Source organism: Pan troglodytes, chromosome 9 (genome assembly GCF_028858775.2).
Source record: "Pan troglodytes isolate AG18354 chromosome 9, NHGRI_mPanTro3-v2.0_pri, whole genome shotgun sequence".
NCBI classification, from domain to species: Eukaryota; Metazoa; Chordata; class Mammalia; order Primates; family Hominidae; genus Pan; species Pan troglodytes.
Window position 1 is genome coordinate 120,889,820 of NC_072407.2, and position 15,482 is coordinate 120,905,301.

The following is a 15,482-nucleotide window of genomic DNA, read 5'->3' on the forward strand; positions in this document are numbered from 1 at the left end:
TGAACTCCTGGGCTCAAGTGCTCCTCCTGCCTCAGTCTCCTGAGAAGCTGGGAGTACAGACCTGTGCCACTACATCTGGCTACCTCATAATTTTCATTCCTCCTTCATCAGCTCGTCTTGCTGTATCTGTCCTTTAAATGCTTTATTTCCCAGAATTCTGTCCTTGGCTGCCTTCTCCCACTCTCCTTCCACTGCTCCCCTCAAGGACTCTCTTCCACAGGCATGATTTTAACCAGTGCCACCTCCCCTGTCTGCATCCCACACCTCTCCTCCATGTTCCAGAATCCTGTGCTCAATGTTGAGTTGCCCAAGATATTTGTATTCATTATTTTTTACTGTATAGTAAATTATCCCCCAAATCTAGTGGCTTATAAAAATAAACATTTGGCCAGGTGCGGTGGCTCACGCCTGTAATCCCAGCAATTTGGGAGGCTGAGGCAGGCAGATCACTTGAGGTCAGGAGTTTGAGACCAGCCTGACCAACATGGTGAAACCCTGTCTCTATGAAAAACACAAAAATTAGCCAGGTGTGTTGGTGGGTGCCTGTAATCCCAGCTACTTGGGAGGCTGAGGCAGGAGAATCACTTGAACCCAGGAGGTGGAGGTTGCAGTGAGCCAAGACTATACCACTGCACTCCAGCCTGGGCAACAGAGCGAGATTCTGTCTCAAAAAAAAAAAAAAAATTTATCCTGAGAGTCAGGAGTTTGGGAGAGACCTACCTGGGTGGTTTGGGCTCAGAGTGTTTTGGGAAGCTGCAGTGAAGATATCGACGTGGGCCACAGTCATCTGAAGGCTTGACTGGGCTGGAGGATCTGTCTCCAATCTTGCTCATTCCCATACCTACTGCCTGGAAGTCTCACAACCTCATAGGTCTTTGGCAGGAGGTCTCAGTCCCTTGCCACACAGACCTCCCCACAGAGGAGCTCCAACATCCTCCAGAGTGAGCACCCCAAGAGAGGATGAGGAGGAAGGCACCCTACCTAGCCTCAGAAGTGATGTGTCATCACTTCTGTTGTATTTATTGGCCACACAAACCAATCCTGATGTGATGTGGGAGGGGACCATATGAGGACACAAATACAAGGAAGCAGGGATCATTCAGAGCCATGTGGGAAGCTGGCAGCCACAATACCTCAGACTTATCAGATCCACAAGTGAACTTTATTTTTTTCTTTTTCTTTTTATTTATTTATTTATTATTATTATTATCATTATTATTATTATTTTGAGATGGAGTCTCGCTTCTTTGCCCAGGCTGGAGTGCAGTGGCGCGATCTCTGCTCACTGCAACCTCCGCCTCCCAGGTTCAAGCAATTCTCCTGCCTCAGCCTCTCAAGTAGCTGGGATTACAGGCACGTGCCAGCATGCCTGGCTAATTTTTGTATTTTTAGTAGAGACGAGGTTTCACCATGTTGGTCAGGCTGGTCTGGAACTCCTGACCTCAAGTGATCCACCCGCCTCTGCCTCCCAAAGTGCTGGGATTACAGGTGTGAGCCACTGTGCCCAGCCCACAAGTGAACTTTCTTCTCCCCAGTCCTCCCTTCAAATCTGCTCCAAGCCATACATCTGGAAATTGTTCTTGATTCTTCCATCCTAAAATTACTCTGCAGTCAGTCACTGATTCCAGTCAATCTTTCCCTAAAATCACTGCAGTCTGTCTGCTTCTCGCCACTCCCATGTTCATTGCTTGGCCATGAACTTTTTCACCTGGATCATTTTGTTTCTCACTTAGTTTCCCTGCTTTATGTCTTACCTGCTGCCAATCCATTCTCCACACTGTTGCCAGAATGATCTTTACACATTTTAAACTCCTCTAAGGCTTGCTAAGAAACACGCTCCTTAGCGTGGGATACAAAGCCAGTGGCTGTAGCTCCCACCATGCCCATCTTTGAATACTTCTCTCCAGCCAAGATGTATCGTTTGCAGTTCCCAGAGGGTGTCAGCATAATTCACATCCCTGAGCCTTTTCATAGGCTGTTCCCTCTTTTTGGAATATGCCCTTCCACTTATCTCAACCAGGCTAACTCTGATTCATTCTTCAAAGCCCAGCAAGTTTTGAGAGCAGAAACTGTGTCTTGTCCTCTCTGTATCTCAGACCCTAATACAGTACCCACCATAGAGGAATTGCTCAACAAATGTGTGATGAGTGAACAAATGACCGGGCAGTCCTTGTGTGCCTGGTACCCCTGTGGCATGCTTGGCACACAGGAACAGCAGGTCCACAGCTCAGTCACTTTTCCCCTCGGACTACCTTTCCCTGTCCAGATAGCTCCCTCTGCATCAGTAACACAGCTGGAAAAACAAATTGTGAATCATATCCAACTTCATTCCCTGTGACCTTGGGAAAGTCATTTATTGTCTCTAGTCTTCTTCTGTAATGAAGGTTAATAAAAAGATAAAGTGAATTACTTACATTAATATTTATTGAGCCAGATACTGTGCTAGGCACTCATAAATAAATTCGTTTGAGGGGCGGGCACATTGGCTCATGCCTGTAATCCCAGTACTTTGGGAGGCTGAGGCAGGCAGATCACTTGAGGCCAGGAGTTCAAAACCAGCCTGGCCAACGTGGCGAAACCCTGTCTCTACTAAAAATACAAAAAACTAGCTGGGCGTGGTGGCATGTGCCTGTAATCCCAGATACTCAAGAGGCTGAGGTGGGAGAATTGCTTGAACCTGGGAGGCAGAGGCTGCAGTGAGCCAAGTCATGCCAGTGCATTCCAGCCTGGGCGTCAGAGCAAAACTCCATCTCAAAAAAAAAAAAAAAAAAAAAAAAAATTGCCTTAGGGAGAGTCACAATATCCAAACGAGACAGGTTTTTTAATTTTATTTATTTAATTTTATTATTATACTTTAAGTTCTAGGGTAGTTGTGCACAACGTGCAGGTTTATTACATACGTATACATGTGCCATGTTGGTTTGCTGCACCCATTAACTCATTAGGTTCATTTACATTAGGTATTTCTCCTAATGCTATCCCTCCCCCTGCCCCCCACCCCATGACAGGCCCCTATATGTGATGTTCCCTGCCCTGTGTCCAAGTGTTCTCATTGTTCAATTCCCACCTATAAGTGAGAACATGTGGTGTTTGGTTTTCTGTCCTTGTGATAGTTTGCTCAGAATGATGGTTTCCAGCTTCACCCATGTCCCTGCAAAGGATGTGAACTCATCCTTTTTATGGCTGCATAGTATTCCATAGTGTATATGTGCCACATTTTCTTAATCCAGTCTATAATTGATGGACATTTGGGTTGGTTCCAAGTTTTTGCTATTATGAATAGTGCCGCAATAAACATATGTGTGCATGTGTCTTTATAGTAGCATGATTTATAATCCTTTCGGTATATACCCAGTAATGGGATCGCTGGGTCAAATGGTATTTCTAGTTCTAGATCCTTGAGGAATTGCCACACTGTCTTCCACAATGGTTGAACTAGTTTACACTCCCACCAACAATGTAAAAGTGTTCCTATTTCTCCACATCCCCTCCAGCATCTGTTGTTTCCTGACTTTTTAATGACCGCCATTCTAACTGGTGTGAGATGGTATCTCGTTGTGGTTTTGATTTGCATTTTTCTGATGACCAGTGATGATGAGCATTTTTTCATGTGTCTGTTGGCTACATAAATGTCTTCTTTTGACAAGTGTCTGTTCATATCCTTTGCCCACTTTTTGATGGGGTTTTTTTCTTGTAAATTTGTTTAAGTTCTTTTTAGATTCTGGATATTAGCCCTTTGTCAGATGGGTAGATTGCAAAAATTTTCTCCCATTCTGTAGGTTGCCTGTTCACTCTGATGGTAGCTTCTTTGCTGTGCAGAAGCTCTTTAGTTTAATTAGATCCCATTTGTCTATTTTGACTTTTGTTGCCATTGCTTTTGGTGTTTTAGTCATGAAGTCCTTGCCCATGCCTATGTCCTGAATGGTATTGTCTAGGTTTTCTTCTAGGGTTTTTATAGTTTTAGATCTAACATTTAAGTCTTTAATCCATCTTGAATTAATTTTTGTATAAGGTGTAAGGAAGGGATCCAGTTTCAGCTTTCTACATATGGCTAGCCAGTTTTCCCAGCACCATTTATCAAATAGGGAATCCTTTCCCCATTTCTTGTTTTTGTCAGGTTTGTCAAAGATCAGATGGTTGTGAGACAGGTTTTATACCCTTTAATTTTTTTTTTTTTTTTTTGAGACGGAGTCTGGCTCTGTTGCCCAGGCTGGAGTGCAGTGGTGTGGTCTCGGCTCACTGCAACCACTGCCTCCCAGGTTCAAGCAATTCTCCTGCTTCAGCCTCCCGAGTAGCTGGGATTACAGGCACCTGCCACCATGCCCAGCTAATTTTTTGTATTTTTAGTAGAGACGGCATTTCACCATGTTGGCCAGGCTGATCTCGAACTCCTGACCTCGTGATCTGCCCATCTCAGCCTCCCAAAGTGCTGGGGTTACAGGCATGAGCTACCATGCCTGGCCTGGTTTTTTACCCTTTTTACAGCAGAGGAAGCTGGAGCTCAGAGCAGTTAGTGAGGTATGTAACTTGGCAAAAGTCACAAAGCTGGAAGAAGATTTGGGGTAAGTGGTTGTATCAGAGGCTACTTTTTTTTTTTTTTTTTTTTTGAGACAGAGTTTCACTCTTGTTGCCCAGATTGGAGTGCAATGGCGCAATCTCCGCCTCCCGGGTTCAAGCGATTCTCCTGCTTCAGCCTTCCAAGTAGCTGGGATTACAGGCATGTGCCACCACGCCTGGCTAATTTTGTATTTTTAGTAGAGACAGGGTTTCTCCATGTTGGTCAGGCTGGTCTCGAACTCCCAATCTCAGGTGATCCACCCTCCTCGGTCTCCCAGAGTGTTGGGGTTACAGGCGTGAGCCACCATGCAGGGCGGCTACATATTTTAAAATGGAGCATTCAGGTCTCCTCCAACCCTGAATGACTGGTATTTTCTCATCCTCACAGCATTTTCCAGCCTCAGGTCTCAAGGATAGAGGTGCCACCACTTCCCAATGGACCAACATTTGGTGAGCACCGCATCTTACCTCCAAATCCAATCCTCCAGGACTCCCCCATCCCTGGCTGTTCCTAGGATTATGACAATGATCTCCAGCATTTCTTCCACACCTTTATTTTAAACCATTTTTACACCTGTCACATAGTTTGACCTCCTGAGTAAGGAAGGAGTGAGTCTTCTCTTTATATACTTTATTTCCAGCTCTGTCACCCAGGCTGGAGTGCAGTGGTGCAATCATGGCTCACCAAAGCCTCAGACTCCTGGGCTCAAGCCATCCTCCCACCATAGCCTCCCAAGTAGCTGGGACTGGAGGCATGTGCCACCATGCCCAGCTCATTGTTTTTTTGTTGTTGTTGTTTGTTTGTTTGTTTTTGAGATGGAGTTTCGCTCTTGCTGCCCGTGCTGGAGTGTAATGGCATGATCTCAGTTCACTGCAACCTCCATCTCCCGGGTTCAAGTGATTCTTTTTTGTATTTAGTAAAGAGGGGATTTCACCATGTTGGTCAGGCTGGTCTTGAACTCCTGACCTCAGGTGATCCACCCAACACGGCCTCCGAAAGTGCTAGGATTACAGGTGTAAGCCACCACCCTGGCCTGTTTTGTTTTTGTTTTTGAGACGGAGTCTCGCACTGTCACCCAGGCTGAAGTGCAATGGTGGGACCTCGGCTCACTGCAACCTCCGCCTCCCGGGTTCACACAATTCCCCTGCCTCAGCCTCCCAAGTAGCTGGGATTACAGGCGCACACCACCATACCTGCTAATTTTTTGTATTTTTAGTAGAGACGGGGTTTCACTATGTTGGCCAGACTGGTCTCGAACTCCTGACTTTATGATCTGCCCGCCTCAGCCTCCCAAAGTGCTGGGATTACAGGCGTGAGCCACCATGCCCAGGCTTTTTTTTTTTTTAATAGAGAAGAGATGTCACTATATCACCCAGGCTGGTCTTGAACTCCTGGGCTCAAGCAATCTTCCCACCTTGGCTTCCCAAAGTGCTGGGATTACAGGCTGTGAGCCACAGCACCTGGCCATAATTTTTTTTTCAGTTTTGTAGAGATGGAGCCTTGCTGCGTCGCAAGGCTGGTCTCAAACTCCAGGTCCCAAGCGATCCTCCTACTTCAGCCTCCCAAAGTGCTGAGATGACAGGCATGTGTCACTGTGCCTGGTGAGTCTTCCATTTTTTACTTTATTTTATTGAGATGGAGTCTCGCTCTGTTGCCTAGGCTGGAGTGCAGTGGCATGATTTCAGCTCACTGCAAGTTCCACCTCCTGGATTCAAGCGATTCTCCTGCCTCAGCCTCCCAAGTAGCTGGGATTACAGGCATGCATCACCACACCCGGCTGATTTTTGTATTTTTAGTAGAGACAGGGTTTCACCATGTTGGCCAGGCTGGTCTCAAACTCCTGACCTCAGGTAATCCACCCAAACTGCTGGGATTACAGGCGTGAGCCACCGCGCCTGGCCAAGTCTTCCATTTTAAATGTGAGAACATTGAAGTCCACCTAAAGTTACATGGTATCTCATCAACAAGAGGACAGTAGCTGCCATCAGAGGCTGACATGGCCATGCAGCCAAGTAGACATGTTTTTCTAATTGACTGGGAGGCAGAGAGTGGCACTCTGGAAGGAGAACCCTGGGCATGTCAGACAGACCTGGGTTCTGATCCCAGCTCTCCTGGTTGAAGAACTGCCATAGTTCAAGTGGAAAAAAAAAAAAAAAAAAAGGTGCCGCAGTCCAGAAAGAAGTTTGTTTTAGGAGATAGTCTTCTAGGCTGAGCAGACTAGAACTGTTAAGAGCTCCCTGAGGCCAGAAACTTATCTTACCTTTATATCCCTGGTGGCTAGTGCAGTTCCAAGGACATAGTTGGTACGCAATAGGAGCGCTTGAATAGGAGATTTGGAAGAAAGGAGGCAGGGGAGGGAACTCAAGAGAGTTTAGAATCAAGAATCCAAGGAGGAGACAGCCTAGAAAGAGTGGGTCCAAGACAGAGACTTCAGGCATGTGGCCCTGGTTCCCTTACTCCAAGCCATTGGGAAATCCTCCAGAGGAACATGGTGCTGTGGCTTTAACTGACTTCAGCATTGTCAATGAATCTGCTCTGCTAAAAGAGTTATGCTCTTGCTCCTGTGCTTGGCCTCCCCCTCCTCTCAGCTCCCCAAACCCTTCTCGGCCGCTGTGATGGGATAATTAGATGCGAGAGCTCAGCACAGATGATGCTCCAGTTGCTTAGCAACTAATGGTTTCCATGGAGACCGCAAAGCACAGCCTCCAGAGCAGCCAGTGAGCAGCTCGGCAGGGCAGGGAGAAGACGCAACTCCCCGCTCCTCCAGAAACCTGGGGAGGGCTGGGGTGGGGAAGGTGGTGGGGGGATTGGAGGGAGAAGGGAGAGCTTAAAGGCACAGGGCCCTCTTATCCCTTTAAAATCTGATCAGAGATCTGCCCTCCCCTACTCCACTCTGTCCCACTCATAATTTTAGATGGGGATGGGGGCTTAAGAGTGGACCCAACTCAACCCACCCTGCAATAAACCCAACCTCTTCTTTCTGCTTCTGGGTTGTGAATGAGCAGAAAGACCTCCCAAGTTCAAGTGTAAACAACTTACTGGTGGGTGACAGGTTTTGAGGAGTACCAGGAAGATCCCCTCACCCTGGCATTCCATCATTTAATCTGTCCCCTCTCTCCCAAGTTGTCCTTAATGTGCAAGAGATCCTCTTTCCGTTTGTGCAGTGGTGGTGGAATCAAAAGCCAAGGTGCAGGAAAAACAGAACCAAATTCTTCACCCAAAAGCAGCCTGTTCGGGCAGATTGGGAAGGAACACCTGCCCTGATCCCTGATGTCCGTGGAAGAGGATCCAGCTGGGGGTGGGGATGCTGTTTACCAATACAGAGCAGCTGGCAACTCCAGGTGTGGGCCTTTCAGACCGGCATCATCGGTGTTACGGGGAAGTCACTAGAAATGCAGAATTGATTGGGCACGGTGGCTCACACCTGTAATCCCAACACTCTGGGAGGCCAAGGCGGGTGGATCACTTGTGGTCAGGAGTTTGAGACCAGCCTGGCCAACATGGTGAAACCTCATCTCTACTAAAAATACAAAAATTAGCTGGGAGTGGTGGCACATGCCTATAATCCCAGTTACTCAGGAGGCTGAGGCAGGAGAATCGTTTGAACCTGGGAGGCAGAGGTTGCAGTGAGCCGAGATCACGCCACTGCACTCCAGCCTGGGTGACACAGCGAGACTCTGTCTCAAAAAAAAAAAAAAATGCAGAATTTCAGACTTCACCCCAGACCCACTGCATGACTGCATGAGAAGCTGCATCTTAACAAGATCCCTGGTAATTCATACGCATATTAAATTTGGAGATGCACTGGCGTAAGACCCTCCTACTCTCTGCTTAGGCCCATGAGTTCTTCCTTTACTGTCATTCTCCACTCACCCCAAACTTTGAGCCTACCCTTCCCACCTTGGCGGTAAGGACACAACCTCCCTCACATTCCTACCAGGACCCTAAGCTTCCCTGGGACTGAGGAAGATAGAATAGTTCGTGGAGCAAACAGATATACAGCAACAGTCTCTGTACAGCTCTCAGGCTTCTGGAAGTTCTACAGCCTCTCCCGACAAAGTATTCCACTTTCCACAAGTAACTCTATGTGTCTGAGTCTCAGTTTCCACTTCTCTCTCTCTCTCTCTTTCTCAATTTTCTGAGACAGAGTTTCACTCAGCTGCCCAGGCTGGAGTGCAGTGGCACAATCTCGGCTCACTGCAACCTCCACCTCCTGGGTTCAAGTGTTTCTCCTGTCTCAGCCTCCTGAGTAGCTGGGATTACAGGTGTGCACCACCACACCCAGCTAATTTCTTGTATTTTTAGAAGAGATGGGGTTTCACCATGCTGTCCAAGCTGGTCTCGAACTCCTGACCTCAGGTGATCCAACTGCCTCAGCCTCCCAAAGTGCTGGGATTACAGGCATGAGCCACCACGCCCGGCTGATCTCTTTTCTATTTTAATAGAGATCAGTCTCTCTGTGTTGCCTAGGCTGGTCTTGAACTCCTGGCCTCGAGTGATCCTCCCACCTTGGCCTCCCAAAGTGTTGAGATTACAGGCATGAGCCACTGTGCCTGGCCTCAGTTCTATTACAAAAGGAAGCCAGTACCATCTACCACCCAGGATGGCTGTAGGGCTACAATGGAGCACACAGAACCCCTGCCCAGGGCCCAGAAGAAGTCCTGACTCCTCTCCTCTCCCTCTGCTCAGAACTCCTCTGCTTCTTTCTGATGTAGCCCAGGGCTGGAGGAGGCAGTCAGGGAAGTTCTGTCTCTTTTTCATGTTATCTTACGAGGTCTCTTTTCTTCATTCTCAGTTCAACAAATGGTTGCTGCCCAAGGCTGACTGTGCCCACCCCCAACCCCTGCTGGCCAGGGTCAATGTCTGTCTCTCTGGTCTCTCCAGAAGTCTTCCATGGCCACCTTCATCCCCACCCTCCAGAGGAATCTGAAACCACATGTGCTCCCTGGCCCCCACAGCCCCTGCCTCTCCCAGAGCAGCAGTACCTAAGCCTCAGTGCACTCCAAGAATTGAAACCCTCGGTCTGCTGCCCCTCCCCACCAGAATGTTTCTCTCCCATTCTTACCCACTCAAGGCCCTTTCAGTAGCCCCTTGGAGTGTTCTCTTCCTACATATCAGGGCAACTTCCAAACTCATCACCCTTCTGAGGGGTGGGGGAAAGACCCCCACCACATCGGGGGAGCAGTCCTCCAAGGACTGGCCAGTCTCCAGATGCCCGTGCACACAGGAACACTGCCTTATGCACAGGAGTCCCAGAAGAAGGGGTGATTTCTTTCCCCACCTTAGTTACACCATCAAGACCCAGCCAGGGCATCCTCCCTCCTGGCCTGAGGGCCAGCTCCCCATCCTGAAAAACCTGTCTGCTCTCCCCACCCCTTTGAGGCTATAGGGCCCAAGGGGCAGGTTGGACTGGATTCCCCTCCAGCCCCTCCCACCCCCAGGACAAAATCAGCCACCCCAGGGGCAGGGCCTCACTCGCCTCAGGAACCCCAGCCTGCCAGCACCTATTCCACCTCCCAGCCCAGCATGGCACCCCTGCTGCCCATCCGGACCTTGCCCTTGATCCTGATTCTGCTGGCTGTGCTGTCCCCAGGGGCTGCAGGTCTCTTCCATCTCTGGCAGGGGTGGGAAGGGGGCTGGGGGCCTGGACAGGGAGCACTGTACCTTCCAGGGCTCTCAAAGAGAGGTCTGGACAGTTGGGAGTCAGGGCTGGTGATGGCAGTGACTGGGTATCAGACACTGGGCTCAGGGCACACTCCTGATCCTCCTCCAGACCTAGGAGGCAGAGAGGTGTGGGCAAGGATCCGAGGCTGCAGGGAGGGGTGAGGTTGGGCGCTGCCCGACTCCTGGCATCCAGGATCTGGCTCTGGGGACCGCTTGGTGGAGGGTGCAGCTTCTGCAGCCCAAGCCTGCCACCTGGTGGTCATACCGGCACAGGCCTGGCTGTTCTGCCCAGGGTTCACAGAGTGGAAAGGGAGATGGCTCCAATGGGACCGGGCCAGATCTGTTGGCCAGGAGGGGTCAGTCCCCATCAGAGCTCCCTCCTGCCTCCCATCAGACTTCAACATCTCAAGCCTCTCTGGTCTGCTGTCCCCGGCGCTAACGGAGAGCCTGCTGGTTGCCTTGCCCCCCTGTCACCTCACAGGAGGCAATGCCACACTGATGGTCCGGAGAGCCAATGACAGCAAAGGTCTGCTACCTTCTCCCAAGGCATTCCTCTAGTCCCCAAAGACCCCTTCCTGCGACACCCTCTGCACCCCTTTCCCCATTCATGCCTTCCTGTCCACCCGTCTCCTGGGGTACCCACACTCTAAAAGCTGCCCCTTCTCCTTGGGGCCTCCAGAAACTTGACCCAGTCTTCTCCTCCCCCAACTTCTGCCCAGTGGTGACGTCCAGCTTTGTGGTGCCTCCGTGCCGTGGGCGCAGGGAACTGGTGAGTGTGGTGGACAGTGGTGCTGGCTTCACAGTCACTCGGCTCAGTGCATACCAGGTGACAAACCTCGTGCCAGGAACCAAATTCTAGTAGGTACTGGGTCCAGCCTGAGGCACCTAGGGAAGGGGGTGCAGGAAGAGAGAGAAGCTAGTGTGGGGGAGATCTGGTGGGCATGAGGAGAGGGTGAGGGCACAGCAAAAGGGGGTGAAAGCTGGGCCTCTTGGAGGAGTGCACATAGGGGAGACACAGCTGTGAGGGTAGGTGGCCCAGGCTGGAGCCCCTCTTCCTGTAAGTCCCAGATACTCACTGAGGGTTCTCTACTCTCTCCCAAACCACAAAAGCATTTCCTACCTAGTGAAGAAGGGGACAGCCACTGAGTCCAGCAGAGAGATCCCAATGTCCACACTCCCTCGTAAGTAACACTCCCGCCTCCCTTTCCCATCTCAGCGGCCACAAACACTTCCCTGACCATTCCTGCCTCATCCCCAGTCTGGGTTGCCTGTGCCTCCCCGTGCGCCCTCGGGGCCCCTGCTTACCTCTATCCTAGCACGGAACCTTCGGCATGGCTACTGCACACTCAGCTAAAGGTTCCTCGTGGGCAGGGACTGTGTCCTCTTAACTTTTCCTCAGCGGCTGACATAGGAGATGCTTCATAAATGTCTATGTGATGGGTGTTTGGATCCATCAGCTGGTTGGTTGGTTGGTTGGTTGGTTGGTTGGCTGGCTGGCTGGCTGGCTGGCTGGCTGGCTGGCTGGTTGGGCAGTCTGTTGGCTGGATGAGTGTGAGGCCGTGAGCCTCAGGCAGGCTGGGGGTCTCTCCCGCCCACAGTGGTCTCCCCTCTCTCTCTTTTGACAGGAAGGAACGTGGAATCCATTGGGCTGGGTATGGCCCGCACAGGGGGCATGGTGGTCATCACAGTGCTGCTCTCTGTCGCCATGTTCCTGCTGGTGCTGGGCTTCATCATTGCCCTGGCACTGGGCTCCCGCAAGTGAGGAGGTCTGCCCGGAGCAGCAGCTTCTCCAGGAAGCCCAGGGCACCGTCCAGCTCCCCAGCCCACCTGCTCCCAGGCCCCAGGCCTATGGCTCCCTTGGTGCCCTCGCCTCCTCCTCCTGCCCTCCTCTCCCCTAGAGCCCTCTCCTCCCTCTGTCCCTCTCCTTGCCCCCAGTACCTCACCTTCCAACACTCCGTTATTCCTCTCACCCCACTCCTGTCAGAGTTGACTTTCCTCCCATTTTACCACTTTAAACACTCCCATAACAATTCCCCCATCCTTCAGTGAACTAAGTCCCTATAATAAAGGCTGAGGCTGCATCTGCCACATGTGTTTCCCTTTAGTGGGCTCTACCTTGGCTCAAACCTGTGGAATCTATGTCCAAGCTGCAGGTGCTCCTGGTCCCCTCCCTGCCCCACAGCCCAGAGTTGCTTTTCCCATGAGGCAGGCAGGGGCCAGTAAGAGCCCAGCAGTCAGAGTTCTCAGAGACACACCAGGGCTGTGGGTTTGGCAGCATCCACAGTACACAGTGGGCCACTCAACCAGGGGTGCAGGTCAGGGCAGAAGCTGGGGCTGGTGCCCCATGTGGAGGCCTGGAGGCCTGGGGGTGGGGGTGGGGGGCAGGCAGAGCAAGCGAAGTGCTAGGGAAAAGAGGAGAGGATCTGTCTGGGAAAAGACAGGCCAGGTGCAGTGGCTCATGCCTGTAATCCCACCACTTTGGGAGGCCAAGGCAGTCAGCTGGCTTGAGGTCAGGAGTTTGAGACCAGCCTGGCCAACATGATGAAACCCCATCTCTACTAAAAAAAAAAAAAAAAAAAAAAAATAGCCAGGTGTTCGGGCAGGTGCCTATAACCCCAGCTACATCCCAGCTCTCATCCCAGTGGCTGAGGCATGAGAATCGCTTGAACCCAGGAGGTGGAGGTTGCAGTGAGCCAAGATCACACCACTGCACTCCAGCCTGGGTGATGGAGTGAGACCCTGTCTCAAAAAAAAAAGACAAAGACGAGGCCACCAGGCTGAGACCCAAGAATGGGGCATTGGGGTCAGGAGGAGAGAAGAACAGGCTAAAAGTATTCTAGGAGGTGAGAACGAAAGCAGAAGAACCCTGGTTGGAGTGGGCCAAGAGTGGAACAGCCTAGTACTGAGGGAAAAAGGCAGGAGTGGCCACCTTCCTTCACTTTTGTCCTCTGCAGTATATAACATATTCTTTTTAAGGATCAGTGATCTTTGCATTGTACTTAGGGTAAAGACCTTCAAGGCCAGGCCTGATCCCGTAACTGTTCCTCAGCTCTTACCAGATTCCCTCCAATTTCCCAGGCTCCCTCTTGCCTCAGGGCCTTTGCACAACTATTCCATATAGCCACACTGATCTTGGCACTACCCCCCAACACCTCCATTCCAGTTTTCATAGTTAGCTTACTGTCCCTTCTCCAGGGAAGCCTTCTCTGACCTCCATTTTCTCCTATTTGGTTGGGTTCCACTCTCCTGTCTTTCATAGCATTACCATGGTTTATAACCATGGGTTTGTGTGATTATTTGGTTGTCTCTCCCATCAGACTGTAAGCAGTTGCTTTGCTCCCAAGGGCATATGGTATCTTTGCTCCACAGTGCCTGGGACACAGCAGATACTCAATAAATGCTTGCTGAATAAGTGAACAAACAAATGCACAAATGAATGAACCAGCCTCTAAAGAGAAGGACAGAGCTAGGAAAGTGCCCAAAAGAAAGAGGAAGGAAAGGAAGGAAGAAAGGAAGAAAGAGAGAGATAAAGAGAGAGAGAAAGAAAAAGAGAGAGAGAGAGAAAGCAAGCAAGCAAGCAAGCAAGCCGGGCACAGTGGCTCATACCTGTAATCCTAGTACTTTGGGAGGCCGAGGCAGGAGGGTTGTTTGAGCCCAGGAGACCAGCCTGGACAACAAGGCAAAACCCCATCGCTCTGTCGCTCTGACACCCAGGCTGGAGTGCAGTGTCTCAATTTTAGCTCACTGCAGCCTCAAAATCCTGGGCTCAAACAATCCTTCCGCCTCAGGTCTCTGCATAGCTAGAAATACACGTGTGTACCACCATACCCAGCTAACGTTTAAATGTTTTTGTAGAGTTGGCATCTCACTATGTTGCCTAGGCTGGTCTCAAACTCCTGGGCTCAAGTGACACTCTTGCCTTAGCCTCTCAAAGTGCTGGTGTTACGGGATCTCTGGGGTGTCAACTTTTCTGGCTGGAAACCTCTGTGGCCATGACGTCTTTGCCTGAGTTCTTGTCATGCATCCAGGAAGAATGAAGTATGCAGACAAGTGAAGGGTGAAGAAAAGGGTTTTTTTGTTTGTTTGTTTGTTTTGAGACGGAGTTTCGCTCTTCTTGCCCAGGCTGGAATGCAGTGGTGCCATCTCAGCTCACCGCAACCTCTGCCTCCCAGGTTCAAGCAATTCTCCTGCCTCAGCCTCCTGAGTAGGTGGGATTACAGGCATGTGCCATCATGCCCGGCTAATTTTGTATTTTTAGTAGAAACAGGGTTTCTCCATGTTGGTCAGGCTGGTCTCAAACTCCCGATCTCAGGTGCTCCAACCACCTTGGCCTCCCAAAGTGCTGGGATTCAGTTGTGAGCCACCGCGCCAGGCCAAAGAGTTTTATTTAGAGTTAGAACAGCTTGGAGGAGTGCTCAGCTCCTAGCAGAGAGGAGGCCCTGGAGAGGGTGGCTCCTCTCTGCAGACAAGTCATTCTGATGTCTCTGCAGGTCTCTGAAGCTCTCAGAAGAGAGGGTAGCTCCTCTCCACCAGCAGGTCGTCTCTACAGCTCTCAGCAGAGAGGGTACACCCTCCGCAGCTGGTTGTCCCATCGTCACCTGCTATTAGCAGAAAGGGTACTCCTTTCTGCAGCTGGTCGTCAAGTCCCATTGTCTCTCTGCCCTCTTCATCCTCTGGACATCCTCTGCCCTGCTCTGGCTGAGCCCAGGGCTTTTATGGACATCAGAGGGGAGAAAAGTCCATAGGCAGCTGTGGGCAAGCCCATAAGAGGCATCACAAGTCCCCACTCCGGTCAGTGGGACTGGCAGCCCAGCCCCCAGCTTTCAGGCCCTCCCTGGCCTGAGGGTGGGGACTTACTGAGGGCCCCACCCCTTCCCACCCAGGACTCTGTCTGCCTCCCACTGCCATTCATGACCCCTGGGCTTGGCCCCAACCCCGCTCCTTTCTGAGATCAGAGCAGGTGCTGGGAGCAGAGAGAGGCCAGGCAATGGGAGCAGACACCCATAAGCCTGCAGGGATGGGGGGTCAGGGTGGGGGGTTCTTCCTGGGGCCCCTGAGGGTGCAGAGACACCAGGGTCCTGTGTCTGGGAGGGGGGCCGCAGCTGCACCCAGGACCTCCCACCCTGCCAACTCAGAAGGGGCAGGGCTCCTGCTTTTCCCTGGCTCCTGCCTGCTTCCTGGAGCAGGAGGCCGAGGTCTGCAGCCGCACCCAGGAAGGCAGATCCTGCCTGTTCCGGGCTCCCCCAAAAGCACAGGAAGG

At 51.1% G+C, this 15,482-nt stretch overlaps 1 protein-coding gene across 1 annotated transcript; it reads left to right on the forward strand.

Moving 5' to 3' along the window:
- Positions 1-9,353: 9,353 nt before the first annotated feature.
- UPK2 (uroplakin 2) lies at positions 9,354-12,310 on the forward strand. The gene is made up of 5 exons (XM_016922108.3): positions 9,354-10,160; positions 10,617-10,748; positions 10,942-11,080; positions 11,333-11,403; positions 11,848-12,310. Exons 1-5 carry the CDS (start codon positions 10,085-10,087, stop codon positions 11,982-11,984), a joined length of 555 nt encoding a protein of 184 aa, XP_016777597.1. The 5' UTR covers positions 9,354-10,084; the 3' UTR covers positions 11,985-12,310.
- The last annotated feature ends 3,172 nt before the right edge of the window (positions 12,311-15,482 follow it).